At 55.0% G+C, this 15,703-nt stretch overlaps 6 protein-coding genes across 6 annotated transcripts; 3 read left to right on the top strand and 3 right to left on the bottom strand.

The window, feature by feature from the left end:
* Positions 1-3,585: 3,585 nt before the first annotated feature.
* Positions 3,586-4,008, top strand: PHYSODRAFT_325931 (hypothetical protein; the record flags this gene model as incomplete). Its single annotated transcript, XM_009521859.1, has 1 exon — positions 3,586-4,008. The coding sequence occupies one exon, from the start codon at positions 3,586-3,588 to the stop codon at positions 4,006-4,008; it is 423 nt and encodes a 140-aa protein (XP_009520154.1).
* Positions 4,009-5,061: 1,053 nt separating this feature from the next.
* On the bottom strand, positions 5,062-6,207 carry PHYSODRAFT_486805 (hypothetical protein; the record flags this gene model as incomplete). Its single annotated transcript, XM_009521858.1, has 1 exon — positions 5,062-6,207. One exon carries the CDS (start codon positions 6,205-6,207, stop codon positions 5,062-5,064), a length of 1,146 nt encoding a protein of 381 aa, XP_009520153.1.
* Positions 6,208-6,920: 713 nt separating this feature from the next.
* On the top strand, positions 6,921-8,241 carry PHYSODRAFT_486821 (hypothetical protein; the record flags this gene model as incomplete). Its single annotated transcript, XM_009521857.1, has 5 exons — positions 6,921-7,121; positions 7,189-7,474; positions 7,542-7,717; positions 7,787-7,890; positions 7,956-8,241. 5 exons carry the CDS (start codon positions 6,921-6,923, stop codon positions 8,239-8,241), a joined length of 1,053 nt encoding a protein of 350 aa, XP_009520152.1.
* A 508-nt stretch (positions 8,242-8,749) lies between these two features.
* PHYSODRAFT_256907 (hypothetical protein) lies at positions 8,750-10,219 on the top strand (the record flags this gene model as incomplete). The annotated part of the gene is made up of 6 exons (XM_009521856.1): positions 8,750-8,968; positions 9,054-9,196; positions 9,275-9,417; positions 9,465-9,670; positions 9,749-9,852; positions 9,934-10,219. The coding sequence occupies 6 exons, from the start codon at positions 8,750-8,752 to the stop codon at positions 10,217-10,219; spliced, it is 1,101 nt and encodes a 366-aa protein (XP_009520151.1).
* An 861-nt stretch (positions 10,220-11,080) lies between these two features.
* On the bottom strand, positions 11,081-12,145 carry PHYSODRAFT_311627 (hypothetical protein; the record flags this gene model as incomplete). Its single annotated transcript, XM_009521855.1, has 1 exon — positions 11,081-12,145. One exon carries the CDS (start codon positions 12,143-12,145, stop codon positions 11,081-11,083), a length of 1,065 nt encoding a protein of 354 aa, XP_009520150.1.
* Positions 12,146-12,548: 403 nt separating this feature from the next.
* On the bottom strand, positions 12,549-15,694 carry PHYSODRAFT_539834 (hypothetical protein; the record flags this gene model as incomplete). Its single annotated transcript, XM_009521854.1, has 1 exon — positions 12,549-15,694. The coding sequence occupies one exon, from the start codon at positions 15,692-15,694 to the stop codon at positions 12,668-12,670; it is 3,027 nt and encodes a 1,008-aa protein (XP_009520149.1). The 3' UTR covers positions 12,549-12,667.
* Positions 15,695-15,703: the final 9 nt, after the last annotated feature.

Here is a 15,703-nt window from a genome sequence, read left to right as displayed (position 1 = left end):
GCATTAAAATATGAAGTAGGGACGATACATATATACAAACCCTCGCGTGTAAGTGCTGCTCTTGGAAACACGCGATAGCGTCAACGAAAATGCGTGATATCGAGTTTGGTAGCTTGAATCAAGATACACAATTCGATAAGTCTAGGAGTTTCTTTTACGGGGACTTAATGCATTATATTGTCGCCTACGGAGGGGACGAGCTTGTACCTCATAGAAGTAATTACCTGGGCGTCGAAAATTTCCCAATTGTGGCGATGAACTGTCGGATGTATTCGCTTCAAGTTGCCCTAGAAGCAAGCATTGCAGTGTACGAGTACAAAAATAAAGTAGCAATGTCTAGTTGCTAGATTTGTCTTTGAATTGGAGTTTGTTGCGATTTAGTCGGCTATCAACACTCGATACTGCGCACCGCTGCTAGTTGCTAGAGCTACCTGCTATTACCAGAGGTTCCTTGACCCTCGAAATGCTGAACTTATTAAACAAGAACCGAACTAGGCAACTTTAGCACGTTTTACATGCCCACAGTGAGTACTTCACCGCGTCGGGACATACTGCACATACGATTTAATCTAGGCAAACATGGTCACGTGGCTGAACCAGCATGCGATAAGGCATTTGGTACGTAGTGGACTAACTCTTTGATGTGACGCACTAACGAGCTATAATGTACTATATCAAAGTATCAGCTAAAATCTTAGAAATGTGCTTAATCTAGACATTAGTCTTGAAACATTGATAAAATGTATTCGAGACAATGTCGGCTAGTGTAGTAGATCAGGTGAAGCAGCGATGTTGGATGTTAGAAATGGTGATGAATATATGGATGGAACCCATTTCAATTGCCATCGCAACGTCTTATAACGGTTGACGCGTAGCAATGATAACATCTACGCATAGATACATTGGGTAACCCATGGCATCTACAGTCTTGCTCGTCAAAGCGCACGCACCAACGCGTGTTGTTTACTTTTAAGTTACATTTAAAAAAAAACATTATCGTATAGAGCCGAAACGTGAGTAAATACATGATTTAGTCCGTAGACAAAGGATATGCCCTCCAGCTTCATCATAACCAAAGCCAATACGTCCACACTACGAGTAATAATAGCTTTGTGCGGGTGGGTTGAGCGTGCCAGCGGTTTCATCAACTGTAAATCATTCTACAGGTTGACTCAATTGTTAGTGAGTTGTACAGAAATCCTAAGTAATCTTGTAAGCTGTTGTGATTCTACGAGGGACGCGGTGCGTTCGTCGCGATTTTGAACTACGAGGTCACGCTATAGCTACTGTTGCCGGGCGAGCTGTAAGCCAACTCCGCGGCCGTCACGCGGTAGTCTTGAACATACTAATTAAAACACTTTATACGTTGAGTTGTAGTTCTACTTACTTGTGCTTACAGGTACGTTTCTAGTCGCAACCAGAAAATAACGCTGTAAGGACCTTGACGTTGATTGCAGCACGCCTTCCACTCCACGGCTATTTCTGGCAGAAGTCACCTACGGATATTCCAGCCCCAGTACGCCGTGGGTCTCGCACCTTGGTTGCCTAGCTGCTGAGTAGCTAATCCAACTCACAATCACCACAACTTGGCACATGCTGTTGCCAAGATTCACATTATTAATAACTCGCGCCGACATAAAGTGAGTTCACCCAGATTCGTATAAAGTCGGCGCGAGTTAATGTGAAGCCACCCAGATTCACATTTAAGTCGGCGCGAGTTAATGTGAATCTGGGTGGACTCACTTTAAGCCGGCGCGAGTTAATGCGAATCTGGGTGGCTTCACATTAACTCGCGCCGACTTTATACGAATCTGGGTGAACTCACTTTATGTCGGCGCGAGTTATCGTGGTCGTATTGTTATAACAATAATGTTTATAATAGATATAGTTATTTATGCCGACCTGAACTACTAGATTCTGAAGCTGCCATAAGAGCGTGGTGCCAACAGGTGGAGTCTTTTCGTTACTGGAGGCACCGATGTACATGTACACGTAAAACACAGTATGCTTTGATTCATATTAAAACGTGGGTGTTATATGTATTATGGAATCGCCGTAATTCACTGGGGCTCGGAGATAGTTACAGCGTATTATGGACCTGTGAACGGGCCGCCTTTTCTGTATGGTTAAAGTCCAGGGATCGACCCCTGGCTTTGTATCAAAATCAAATCCATTTTGCCGGCGCCCGCAAATCTCTTTGCTGGCGCCCCAAAACCGCGGTTTCTGTTTGCTGGAGCCCGTTTGGTTTTCGGAAAATGTACAGCCCATGTTTTCGGATTGGAGGGGGTGAAATGGTCCGCAAATCTATCGTGATGCAGAGACCAAATCGGCATCAGTGGCGTTTGAGAAGCATGAACAACCCGCAAACGTAGCCTCGAAGCAAGGCTTAGGTCTACAGTTCCCTGCCTAGCGCTGGGCCGGCCTTCTAAAGGTTTTAAGGACAGGTAGAGCCACATTTAGCAGCTCGATTACCCAGTTCCCAGGGATTTGCAATAGATTTGGGTGCCATGACACCCGTCCTGAAAACCGAAACATGGATGTCCATGATTTCAGCATGTTTTACATGTTTGGAGATCTTACTTGGTTTTAGTATGCCTTTATCCCTAACCCTATTCCGAAACATGGGCGGTAGGGCCAGCCTTTGGTTTTGCTGGCGCCCCATCTCGTCTCGTTTTCACCCTAAAAGGTGTTGGAAGTGGATACGCATACAGTCTTGGAAAAAGGTGATGAGAGGGTGATAGGCCGCAGAAAAGCCTACACTCAGGCATACCATCTAGGATTGGACGTGAATAATCCGAACAAAATGACCATCACTCTCTCGGACCAGGGCTGCGAGCTCCCTCACCACTCCTCATTCGCGAACAGGACGAGTAGGGGGGGAGCAGAAGCCGGCGTGCGAGGAAGGGTAAATGCAGCGTGCTCGCGTTCGCGCGTGGCTTGCGGGGATGGCAAAAACGACTAACGTGCGTTTGAGTTGTCGTATATTGTACTGAATGCGTTGGCACACAGGAGCGAGCACCTAGGATCAACGGAGGCGAGCGATTGCGAGGTACGTAGCCGCAGCAAACCCGCGCGGGGCGCCCGCGAAGCAGGGCCGCGCGGTATTTGCGGAGGCGGGCCTAGCGCCGAGCATTCCAGCGAGCCGAGCACCACGCTCGCCAGTACATACTATCTTTTTATCCCGAGCGAAGCTAGGCGCGGGGGCGCCCAGCCAAGCGGAGCGCGGCTGGCAACCTTAAGTAGAACACGTTAATGACAATGAATCTTTAACCGCGTTTAGCACGAGCACTTGGCTGTACTCCTTTGCCTTTCGTTCCAACACTTTCTTACTGAACGCGACCACTGGGTCTGAGGGCCGTGATCGCGATCCCAAAGGGGTAGGTGACACCGCCTGCAATCCGTGGGGTCGCGATCCGGTCGTTCCTAAGGGCTTGGTCGGGGAATGATCGTCTCAGTCTCGCTCGTCTCCGGTAAGCCTACCCCTAAGGTGAACCGAGCCGATGTGGTCGGTTGGCTGGAGACCGTCTTAGTTTTGGTGTATCAAGCTTCTCGACTCAGCACCATCACACTCGAGAACTCGCAGCCATGGAAGGCACCCTTACTGCTCCACCTGTGGGCGGCGCTGAAGCTGAATACGCTGCTGAGAGAAGCGTAAGCGGCACGGACACCAACGGGAGCGGCGTCGAGGGGGCACCCCCGCAGGGTGGAGGCCGTGGTGGTCGCGGGGCAGGTCGCGGTGGTCGTGGAGGACGAGGAGCTTCGACCAGGCCAGCTGCATCATGGAGCGATGATGATGTGAGCGAGTTCTTCCGCCTCCGTTACGCAGAGTTAGCTGACAACTTCAAGAACACGAAGGACACCAAACGCATCAAATATGCGTGGGCCGTCTTAGCATCAACGCTCTCTGTTAACCAGAGCAAAGTGTTCACTGACCAGCAGTGTCAACCTGAGATTCTGTCGAAACCACTCGTCGTAGACCGCGTCGTAAAGCATAGCCTCAAACTCTAGCGGTGTCAGGGTAAGGACGTTCTGCTTCGGGTTCGAAATTGCCCGCACAGCGGTGTGGACCGCCGTCGCGAGAGCCCCCGTGGCCGCAGCAACTGCAGCAACGATGCTTTCGCTCTGCACCATCGAAACGCAGTGAAGACGCTCGCCTCCAAAGTGAGACTGGTGATTTAGTCGTCTCAGATTGGTCAGTCTGGAGACGATGAACCTAGCCGATCGAGCTAATAACTGGCCAATCAAAAATAAGAAAAAATGTCGCCACATCGTCTAAGACGATCGAAAGCCGAGACGAGTGTTCCCCGACCAGGCCCCAACGGGATCGCGACCCAGTCATAGACCGCAACAAAAGCAACATGCTATAAATAAAATGCAGGATTTACTATAAATCTCTTTTGATAGCTTTGGGCACCTGATGAGAAACGTAAAAAACATACCGACAAGAGCTGCACGTAGCACGTGAGCTCTAGTTTACTAGGATACCATCCTTTCACGCAGCAACGAATATTTGGTGCGGTAGCACTGCGCCGAAGCCGCTGCGCGATCCGGCGATCCCGCTCGGCTCGCGATCCGAGACTTGGATTGCAGGGGTTACGCTGGGGGTACACAGTCGGAAATAGGCGGGACTAAACTGACCAATCACAGACCAAGTTTGGGATCGCGATCCCGGTTAGGAACGGCCCTGAGGCTGTTTAACACTCTACGATGGTTTGCCATGACTATCTTTGCTGGGGTGATAGTATCATGGTGCGATATCCATGCTGCTAAGGGTGCTGCAGCAGCATCGAAAAAGACATTGTGAAAATTTTGCGTCGTTGGGCGACAATCACTCTCAATTTGGCCACTCTGTGGTGTTTCTGGGGGTTCAACTTTTTCACCTCATACAGTCTGTATGAATAGTGCACAGTCTCGGCGTTTTTATGCAAGTTGAAGCACTTTCTCTGGCGGAGACTGTATGCGTAACCCCTGCCAAAAGGTGTTTGTTGCCCTCTGTACAACCACGAAGTTGTGAAATGGCCAACGACTTGCATTGATAGTCGCCCCTAGTGGCACCCCGGATTAGGGGGCCGACAGTTCCGGAAAGGAGTAGCCCGCAGGCGCAGCCACGCAGCCATCCGCGGCGGACGAGCACTCGGAGCAGATCTGCGAGTACATCGCGCGGTTGCAGCCAAACTGAGCGCGGGCGCATGAGGCGCTGTTCTGGTAGCACTTGGGGTTGGCGGCCGCTAGCGCTTCAACCGTCGGGAGCGGCTCCATGTTCGCGCTAGTGCCGTTGCCGGCCAACTGGTTGTACGTGGCCACCATTTGAGCAGCACGGTTCGCGTTGGCGTTCTGGTCGCCAGGGTTCTTCCAAAAGTCGATGCACTGCTCCACCTCGAATCCGTGCCCAGTGTTCGTGGCCTTGAACTCCACGCCGCTACTCTCGCAGAACTGCTGGTATGTGCTGAAGCCCATCTTGGTGATGCCCACGAGGTCGTCGATGTTCAGGAAGCCCAGGATCTTGTAGCTGAAGGTGCACTTGTCGCCGTCAGGCTGCGTTCCCATGGGGCAGAGGCCTCCCGGGAACTCCGCACGGCACTGGTCGGTCTTCTCCGCTCGGTACTTTTGCACGCACGAGTTCGGGTACGAGAACCAAAAGTTGCCGGGGTATGGCGCGCGCGGGTCCGATCCCTGCGGGTTGCAGCCCACCACGGGGCCAATGCGCTTCTCGCCGTCCAGACCGTTATACGACTTGCAGCTCTGGGGCAGGTCCTCTCCGGCGTTCGTGCACTTGGCACCGTCCATGGCCACGAAGTCGCCGTACTCTTGAGGCGTGTGGCTCTCGTAGTGCTTAATGCCATACGTCGGCTGCACGATGATCATCTCGTAGAACACGACGTACTGCATGTCGTTCTTGCGGTGGCACTTGACCGACTGCTCGTTCACGTTGATGCCCTCGGCCTGCACGTACATGAGCGCGCCCTCCACGGACGCCATGTTGACCGTGTCCAGGTTGTTCACGTACTGCTGTTCCTTGGTATCGCCGTACTTGGACAGCCAGAGCTTGGCCTCCTCGTTCCAGACGGGGGCGTCGCCCTGCACTCGTGCTTGGATGACCTTGACGGGCGACATGTGCCAGCCATTGTTGCTGTTGTTGTCGGCAGTTGTGAGGACGCACTGAGACGCACCGAGGAAGAAGGCGAGCAGACCAAATCGGCGCCACATTTTTCAGTGTATCTGATGCTAGAGCTGGAGCTGGCAAAAACCGGAATGGGGAGTGCACTCGATGGGCAAGACGAGTAATTGTAGCTTGCAGACTCGTATCGTTGCGCCGTTCGAACGGCATCTGCCGATCCAATAGCCACAATATCGTCCGTATGGGGGGTGCCGTGGGGGGATAGTGCAGGTTTGACAGCATGACCAAGGTATTGAGACACCGAGCTGCTTCAAGCAAATTTCACGATGCTTGGAATTCACTGCTGTATGATGGGAATTAAGGCAAAACTTTTGTCATTTCGTCAGGAACAACCCGAGCTGTGATCGCGCATCGAAACGACAGACTTCCCCTCTCGTGACTGAATATCCACTCGCAGCATTACAAGTAGAATTTGCCGCTGTCGTAATGGAACCTATAGCTTGTGGCTGCCTGTGTATGAGGACAATCCATCGCATTGTTACAACTCGCTTCCAGGGCACAAGATGGCTACACAATGGAATCGCAGTTCCTCCATCCCCCTTGGTCATCATGGTTGGTGGCTTCCAGCAGTCATCACTAGAGCGGTTGGAACCGTTGTCGACTCAGATCTCACGGCAGGATTCACGGGCGCTTCGACGGCAGTAGAGTGGTAGGCTGGCGTTCATTCATAAGCGTCTCCGATCTTCAGATCCATCGTCATCAGCCACTTCGCCTTTTCCGCGGTACCGCTCACGCGCTCACAATGGCGCCCAACCCGATCGCCGACGGCCACGAGCAGCAGGACAAGGACGTGCTGGTGTACGACGCCCCCGGGTTCTTCGCCCCGGACAGCCGAGTGCCGCGCTGGCTGCAAAGTGTCGCGACGGACCTCTTCAGCTTCGTGATCCTGCACTACTTCGTCTGGGGGGTGCCCTTCCTCGTCCTGTTCTACGTCTTCCACAAGGTGGGGGCGGGTTCTACTTGCCAACACTTGTCCCGACCTCGGTGTACTCATCGTTTTCCAATTGTAGATCGGCCTCGACTACGTGTCCATCGCGATGGTAGTGCTCTACCTGCCGTCGTTCTTCAGCGGGGCCCACAAGACGGGCAGGGGCAACGTGTGGGAGGGTCTGCGCACCTCCAGCCTCTGGGGGCTGCTCAACAAGTTCCTCAGGGTGAAGATCATCCGAGAGCAGGAGCTGGACCCCAACAAGCAGTACATCTTCGGGTTCCACCCCCACGGAATCATCGTCCTCTCCCGGATCGCCATTTTTGGCGGCAGCTTCGAGGACATTTTCCCGGGCATCAAGTACAGAAGTAAGCGCGCACAGAATACTTGAGGTAGAGCGGGGATGTTCACTAATTTATGGTCTCGTGTCTTCAGTCCTCGGGGCGTCTCCAATGTTCTACATCCCGCTAGGACGCGAATTGTGTTTGTGGATGGGCGGGGTCGACGCCTCGAGATCAACGGGCGAAAAGGTCCTAGACGAGGGCAACAGCATCGTCGTCTACCCTGGCGGCGTGGCGGGGATCTTCAAAACAAACCCGAACTCGAAGGAGGTGAGTTTCCTTATCTAATCATTCAGTTGGATGTTGGTATGAGTGGCTGCACTATTTCGTTTTACACAGACACAATTAGTGCTGAAGAATCGGCTCGGCTTCGTCAAACTCGCCATGAACCATGGGGCGGATCTCGTGCCGACTTTTGTCTTCGGCGAGAAGTGGCTCTACAAGTAAGTGCCCCGCTCTCTAAATTAGCTACATCTCTATTGTTTGACTGTCGCGTGTGTGCTCGCAGCATGTGGAACCCGCCCACGGGTGTGATCAGCTTCTTCCGCAAGACGCTGGGCATCCCCGTGCTCGTCTTCTGGGGCAAGTTCTGGTGGATGCCCAAAGCTCCCGCCAAGGGCAAACGCTTCGGAGTCGTCTACGGGAAACCCATTTCCACAAAACACAGTGGGAACCCGACGGACGAGGAGGTCCGTGCCATCCACACTCAGTACATTGCCGAGATCGAGCGCATCTTCAAGCAGTACAAGTCGGAGTTCGGCTACGAGGTGGACGAGACGTTGGCCATCATGTAAAAGAAATAGGAGGCGACGCCATGATGTATGCACTTACTGTAAATGAAAAATGGATATACTGTGCATGGTTTCAAAATTCAACAGTGCGTGAACTTACGAAGAAAACTTATGAAGATAAAAGTCTACACAACATCCATGGTAAGGTACAGACAGTATTGCTGCTGATCATACACCGAGTCGTCAGATGTACATAAGCCGTTCGATTTCCTTGGTGCAAACAGCGATTGCGTGGGGCACCACGTCATTGAAAGCGTGTCATGTTCCGTTTGTTGTACGTGTATGCGTTCTGAACCACAAACTCAAGTGGTGCTTGTCAACTAACCCCACGCGATCACTAACTACACTACCTGCTATTGTATACAAATGCGTCTTGGGGTTATGTGGGGTCTGTATTACGTCGCACGCTCTGGAGCTCCACTGTCATGATTGCAACTAGTGGTGGCCCACCGCGCCTTGACCCCTCAAGCTCTACCTGGAGCTCACTCTCGAATTTGCCAGCGACGTCGCAATGGCTCCGGACCCGAAAGCGCAAGAGGAAGAAACTCGCCAAGACCCGACCCCTTCTCCGAAGGGCGTACTGGTCTACGAGGCTCCTCCACTATTTGGTGAGGGCAGCAAGGTGCCTGGATGGGTGCAGAACCTACTCACCGACGTCTTCAGCTTCGTCACGGTGCACTACTTCGTGTGGAGTTGGCCATTCCTCGGTCTCTTCTACTACCTGCATCAGGTGACAGATTATTTCCTTGTGCTGTAGTTTGGTTTCATCCAGAGCGACGTTTTTAATTATTTATTCGTTATGAAATGATGCACAGCGAGGCCTGAACTACGTCTCCATCGCGATGGTGGCGCTGTACCTGCCTTCGTTCTTCAGTGGAGCCCAGAAGACAGGAAAGGGCAACGTCTGGGAATCGCTTCGCACCTCCAGCTTATGGGGGCTGATGAACAAGTTCCTTCGGTACGTTCATTGTTCGCGTTTACAGGTAAGCTTGCGCGTGTGTAGGCCTCACAGATTGCATGCGTTGTTGCTGAGTAGCATAAAGATCATTCGCGAGCAGGAGCTGGACCCAGAGAAGAAGTACATCTTTGGGTTTCACCCACACGGAATCATCGTGCTCTCGCGCGTTGCGATCTTCGGCAGCAACTTCGACGACGTGTTTCCAGGCATCAAGAACCGACGTACGTACCGTAACTCACTCAACCGTTTCTTCTTCAATGTTGGTTAGGATTCTCACCGCACGCAATTGTATCCGAAGTGCTCGGAGCTTCAGCCATGTACTACGTCCCGCTGGGTCGCGAAATGTGTTTGTGGATGGGCGGCGTCGATGCCTCTCGCTCCACAGGCGAGAAGGTTCTGAAGGAGGGCAACAGCATCATCGTCTACCCAGGCGGCGTGCCGGAAATCTTCCGCACAGACCCGGACTCGAAAGAGGTACGGTGCGTGCCTGTACCTCTGCATAATGGCATGACTGACCAACATTTATTCACGTTGCGCTCATTTTCTCTGTAGACGCAACTCGTTCTGACGAAGCGCTTCGGGTTCATCAAGCTTGCAATGCGTCGAGGCGTGGATCTGGTCCCCACATTTGTGTTCGGCGAGAAGTGGCTTTACAAGTGCGTACTCTCACAATTTGTCAATATCAGCTAGTATTTCTCACACAAACAAACTAACCTGTTGATGTTTATCTTTTTCAGCAAATGGAGTCCACCGAAGGGACTGACGGAGTCCTTCCGCAAGGCGTTTGGCATCCCCGTGCTCGTCTTCTGGGGCAAGTTCTGGTGGATGCCCAAGGCTCCGACCAAGGGGAAACGCTACGGACTCGCGTACGGAAAACCCATCCCCATCAAGCACACCCCAAATCCGACGGACGAGGAGGTTCGTGCCATCCACACGCAGTACGTCGCTGAGATCGAGCGCATCTTCCAGCAGTACAAGTCGGAGTTCGGCTACGAGGAGGACGAGACGCTGACCATCATTTAGCTGGTCATAGCCAGATGGACAAGTGCAATGAGAAATTCTCATCGAGAATCTTACAACCTGGATTCGATTACGACACGAGCAGAACTCGTGTCGTTATCTACAAATGTGTTGCTTCACACTCTCCACGGCTGAAAAAGTGTTGAAGGAGGGCAACAGCGTCATCGTCTACCCAGGCGGAGTGCCCGAGATCTTCACGACGGATCCTGCCTCGAAAACGGTTAGTCGTTGTCGCTCACTGCTCGTCTGGAATCGAAGTCCTGGACTAAGCTTTGCCATGGGTTCGTGTGCAGACGGAATTGGTGCTGAACAAGCGACTAGGATTCGTCAAGCTTGCGATGCGGCAGGGCGCAGAGCTGGTACCAACCTTCGCCTTTAACGAAAAGTGGCTGTACAAGTACGTTTCTTGATGGTTGCCTCGCTCTGAATGTGGACTCACCCCGCCTCACCTCATTTCTTGCTCGTCTTCCAGCATGTGGAACCCGCCGACGGCTGTGATCCGTTTCTTCCGCGCGCTGGGCATCCCCATGATCATCTTCTGCGGCAAGTTCTGGTGGATGCCCAAAGCTCCAGCCAAGGGCAAGCGCTTCGGACTCGTGTACGGGAAACCAATCTCCACGAAGCGCAGTGAGAACCCGACGGATGAGGAGGCTCGTGTCATCCACAGTCAGTATGTTGACGAGATCGAGCGCATCTTCCAGCAGTACAAGTCTACGAGGAGGACGAGACGTTGGCCATCATTTAATCAGCTTCTCTAACAAGAAATAGCAGGGAGCCAGATATGACCATGAAGCTATGTGTTGATCGTGATCAAACTGTTGTGTTTTGATTCATTACCGAGGAGACTGTCGTCAACATGCTCAGTTAGACCTTGCTCAAGACGATGGAGACGGGGTAGTGGTCGCTGTTGTAGCCGCTGCAGGACGTCGTGTACAGGTCGTGGTTGAACGAGACGCTGGAGAGCGCGGGGGACAGCGACTTGGACACGAGAATGTGGTCCAGACTGCTCACCTCGCTGTCTTCGTAAACGCAGTCATTGTCCTCGTCCCACCACTCGGTGAAGCGGTCGGCCTGGCTCACTTTGCTGGCCGTCTCGACGAAGTCGCCGTCGCTCACGAGGATGGAGAGCACGGCGCTGATGGGCTTGTTGCTGTTCTTGTCCAGCACGTCCGCGGACCAGTCGTTCAGGTCGCCGGTGATGATGGCGTGGTGGCCCTCATCGACCGCAGCCTTGGCCAGATCCGCGAGGACTGTGGCCTGCGCCTCACGCTCGAAGCAGCGCGGCTTGCTCTCCGGGTTGGCCAGCAGATGGGCCCCGACGAGCGTGATCGGCTTGGAGAAGCCCGTGACGTTGAAGGTCGTGTAGAAGTGCTTGGACACCCCCTTTGAGCTCGAGTAGCCGCTGGAGCTCGGGCACGTCGAGCCGCTGACCGGAATGGAGGCGCGCACCTCCGTGCGCTGCAGGTCGACCACGGGGTCCACGCGCGTGAGCAGCGCCGAGTTCTGGCCCGTGGACGTGTCCGTGCCCCTCACCAGGTACGGCTTGTAGGTCGAGTCGCCGAGCGCTCCGAGCTGGGTGATGACGGACTGGAGCACGGTGCAGTCCTCGACCTCGTTCATCTGGACGATGTCGGCGTTGAGGCTCTTGATGACCGCGGCGATCTGCGTCACGTGGCTGTCGGCAGCGGCCGCCGTCGTCCACGGACAGTCGTCGCCCGGGCACGAAAGCTGGTGCGACTCGGTGCCGAGGAACAGGAACGCGGCGTTGAACGTGGCCACCTTGAGCTGGTTCTTGTTGGAGCGGCGGTCGCCCGGACTGGCGGGGGCCTCGGCGCAAGCAGCAAACGCAGCTTCGGCCGACTGCAGGGACGGCAGGCGCGTGACGACTGCGAGCGCAGCAGCGGAGAGGATCGCGACGAGCGAGACCATGGCGTTGCGGAGGGATCCGGTGGCGTGGGGTGGGCGGGGGCTGGCAAATTGCAGACTGCCGTCCGAGCTGGAGGCGCGCCGAGGACGTCGACGTGCCATGAGCCTTGAGGCCTTATGACACGCCTGTTAGCAGACAGCGGAGACCCTCCTTGTTGTTGCGTGAATGATCCGGGCGGATTAGCTCTAATCAGCCGCGGCATGCCACTTTACCGCGTGTACTGTTTGTTTGCCTTTGAGTCCAGCGTAACACGGTGAAGATTCGATCGCTGATGAAATGCTCAGTCGGCTTCGCCCACGCTGCGTGGGTCACGACGAACAGTGGAAAGAAGGCACTCGAGACGTGAATGCTCGACAGGACCAGATCGATCGTTGTACACTGCAGGAATCGATCGGCGGCATGTCTGTCAAGCGCGTGAATGTGCGCGGGCTCGTGCTATCATTACAGTTGTTGAGTCTACTACACCTCCAGCTGCGTGTTGATCATCACTTCAACGCCAACGTCCCAGTCGCGCAGCCAGCCTTTTAGTACCGTCGGCCATCCCGGCGTGAAGTGTTCTGCAGGATGGCGGTGTTCTGCGAGAAGCTGTGCGAGACCAGCAGCGTCTCCAGCGCCAAGCGGCGACTCGGGTCGAGGTACAGCGTCTTGCCGCGACGCAGGTACGGGTCCTCCTCGCCGTTCTTGTCCACGTAGAGACTGCCCCAGACGCAGCGCCTCTCGTTCCCCAGGAAGAGGATCACGGTGCACGCGCGCAGCAGCAGGAAGGCACCCAGACCGAGGCCGCAGCGCTGGGCGTGCTGCGTGCACTCACCCACGCCGCCGCCTTCTTTCGCCTCACAGCACGCGGAGAAGCAGCACAGCACCTCACCACAGAAAAGACACAGCCCGGGGTGCTGCGGCACCTGCGCGCACTGCTGACAGACACCGGTGGGCTTCTCATTGTAGCGGATGAACAAATCCATGTAGACCCGGGGCAGCTCGATGAGCAGTTGATAGTTCGTGCCCGCAGAAGCGACTGCGGCAGCTCGAGACGAAAGCAACTTCACTTGGCGCTGCAGCGGGAACGCGTCGACCTGCGTGGGAGATCCACTAGCTACGAGAGCTTGGGAGCGAGCTTGTTGGCGAGAAACCGCAGCCTTCGCCTCGAGCTGCGCGCCCCAGAGCTGGCACAGCGTGCGTTGACTTGACGGGAACATCTCCCGGTGGAAGAAGAGCCGCAAAGGGGGCAAGTGAAGTCTCCGCAGACACTTGTCCAGCAACGCAGACGCTGACGGTGTCCCAGTTGACGACGTCGACGTTGATGTCGCGGGGAAGAGGCCATCGCACACTGCGCAGGACTCGGAAACGTGCGATGCCTTGGCATCGCCGTCCCCTTGGCTGCTGTCGCTGTGGTGTTGATGAGACGTGGGCAGCACAGTGTCCATGAGCAGCAGCATCTGCTGAGCGAGCGGCAGACACAACGCGCTGACTTGCTCTTCCATCGCCGCCGCGTTCCACTTCTTAGCTCGACTAACCTCAGGTGTCATAACGGGCTTCCCGTCCATCAAGCGAGATCGCGCCAGCATCAGCGATATCCACACCGATGCGTCGCGAAGCGACTCCACTTCTTCGAAGTCGCGAATCTCCGCCTTGGTCTTGCTAGCTGGGCCTTCTCCCTGTTCGTTCTCGTGCGACGGTAGCTCTTGATCCCCCTGCATCGCGAGATAGGCTAGAGCCTGTAGCACCTGAGCCGTGAACACCACGCGGGCTGAGAAGAAAGCTTCGGTGAGCAGCTGTTCCGCTGCTACGTCGGCGTTTGGGGTGGCGATGCTCTGCCTCCACATGATCCGCATCGCAAAACACGTCAATAGTCGTGGGTGGCACAACATCGGCGTGCCCACTAACGCTGCATCCGTCGTGTCCTCCGAGTCGCCGGTCTGCAGCTGGCCACGAATGCTCCACTTGGGGCTGGACGAGTCTTCGTCTTCTTCAAAGAGAACTTGCTGGCCGAAAATCAGTCCGTTGAGTCTCGTCATAACACTCTCGAACTGCTTGTCCGCCGGTGCCTCCACGACTGTCCACGCCAGCGAGCTCGGGGTCGAGAACGCTACTGCGGCCGCTGTGATATCTGCAAGCTGGCGCATCGACCGGAGCTGTAAGGAATCCACGGCGTCAGTCTGCAGCAGCGTCTTCTCGCGTGCCACCACGCGCAGCTGCACCTCCAGGCAGTGCAGTAGCAACTGCCACGCTGGGGTCTGGGCACCACACTCCGAGCTAAGCTGCTGCATCTCCAAGTCCAAGCTGCCTTCATCCCCAATAGAGCTCGTCAGCAGCGTCGGCAGATACAGCTGCGCGCGCACAGACCGGAGAACAACTTCGTGACAGAAGGCACCAATCTCGCGCTCCACGCTAACATCCTGTTCGGTGATCTCATGCCCACCGGGCGACGACACAGAACCTCCGGAGGATCGTGAGCCAGGAGACAGCGAAGACTTGGACGTTGAGGACAGCAAGCGACGTCTCAAGCGCAAGCTCGATTGCGTCCTGGAGCGCCGCCGCTTAACGACAGGGGAGTCGTCGCGGAAGCTCATCTGCGTGTCAAGCCACTGAAGGAAGGCCAGCGGGTCCTGGCCGTCGTCCTTCTTCTCCTCTTCTTCCTCGTCCGAGCCGAACTCCGCGCTCATGAGCTCGTTGACCGACGCCCGCTCCCGGAGCTCCTCCAGCGAGACGCGCGGGACCAAGCAGTTGGAAAGCCGGCGACAGATAGGACACACGAACTCCATATCACGCTCGCTGAGGAGGCGGTCCTCGCCACTGGTCATCTCCAGAGGGGTGCGACCGTGCTTTTGCTTCCAGAGAGACATCAGGTACGCCTTCAAACATGAGTGGTGGATGGCGTGGCCACAGCTCCAGATCACGCAGTCAGCCAGCTGCATGCGCATTTCATCGGTAGTTCCAGGCTTCAGGACGCGCAGCGACGGTAGTCGCGATGATACCACAGGACGCGCGTCCGGACTTGAAATGCCAGAAGAACCCTTCTCGATCTTCTGCGGCATATTCGTTGGCAGGATCATGCCGACAAAGCCGAACGAAGATTCGCGTGAGCGGGGATCGCACGGCAACCGACAAAGCCCGCAATCTTCAGACTGTTCGTCAATTGAGCCATAGTCGTAGCTTATAGAGGAAGAGCGCCCCCGCTCGTCGTGCTCTGCCGTGATTGATGAACTTCGAGTGCTGCGTCTTCGCCGCCGCCTTCGATCCTGAGATCTTCGTTGCTTCTCTCGCATCTGCGCGATGGCGGATGAAACATGGTCTAGGTACAGACGCACGTCTACTTGGCCCGTAGGGAAGCCCCACTCGTCTTCCTCTTCATGGTCCTCCTCCACATCCTCCTCCGAGTCCATCGCTTCATCATAGCTGTCACTGTCTGTATCCACCTCCACAGTGTGGCTTTCCGTATCGTTGCGATTACCTCCACTCGCCTCGTCCTCCATCGCATCACCGTTAGCAGACAAAAACTGCATCTGCTGAGACCGCATCTTTTCGAGGATTTGTTGCTGCCGCCTCCGCATCATCTCCTT

The sequence above is a fragment of the Phytophthora sojae genome (assembly GCF_000149755.1).
Source record: "Phytophthora sojae unplaced genomic scaffold PHYSOscaffold_2, whole genome shotgun sequence".
Classification (NCBI taxonomy): Eukaryota; Oomycota; class Peronosporomycetes; order Peronosporales; family Peronosporaceae; genus Phytophthora; species Phytophthora sojae.
The sequence above is the reverse complement of the archived record's forward strand: the minus strand, read 5'-3'. Positions and strand labels throughout refer to the sequence as shown.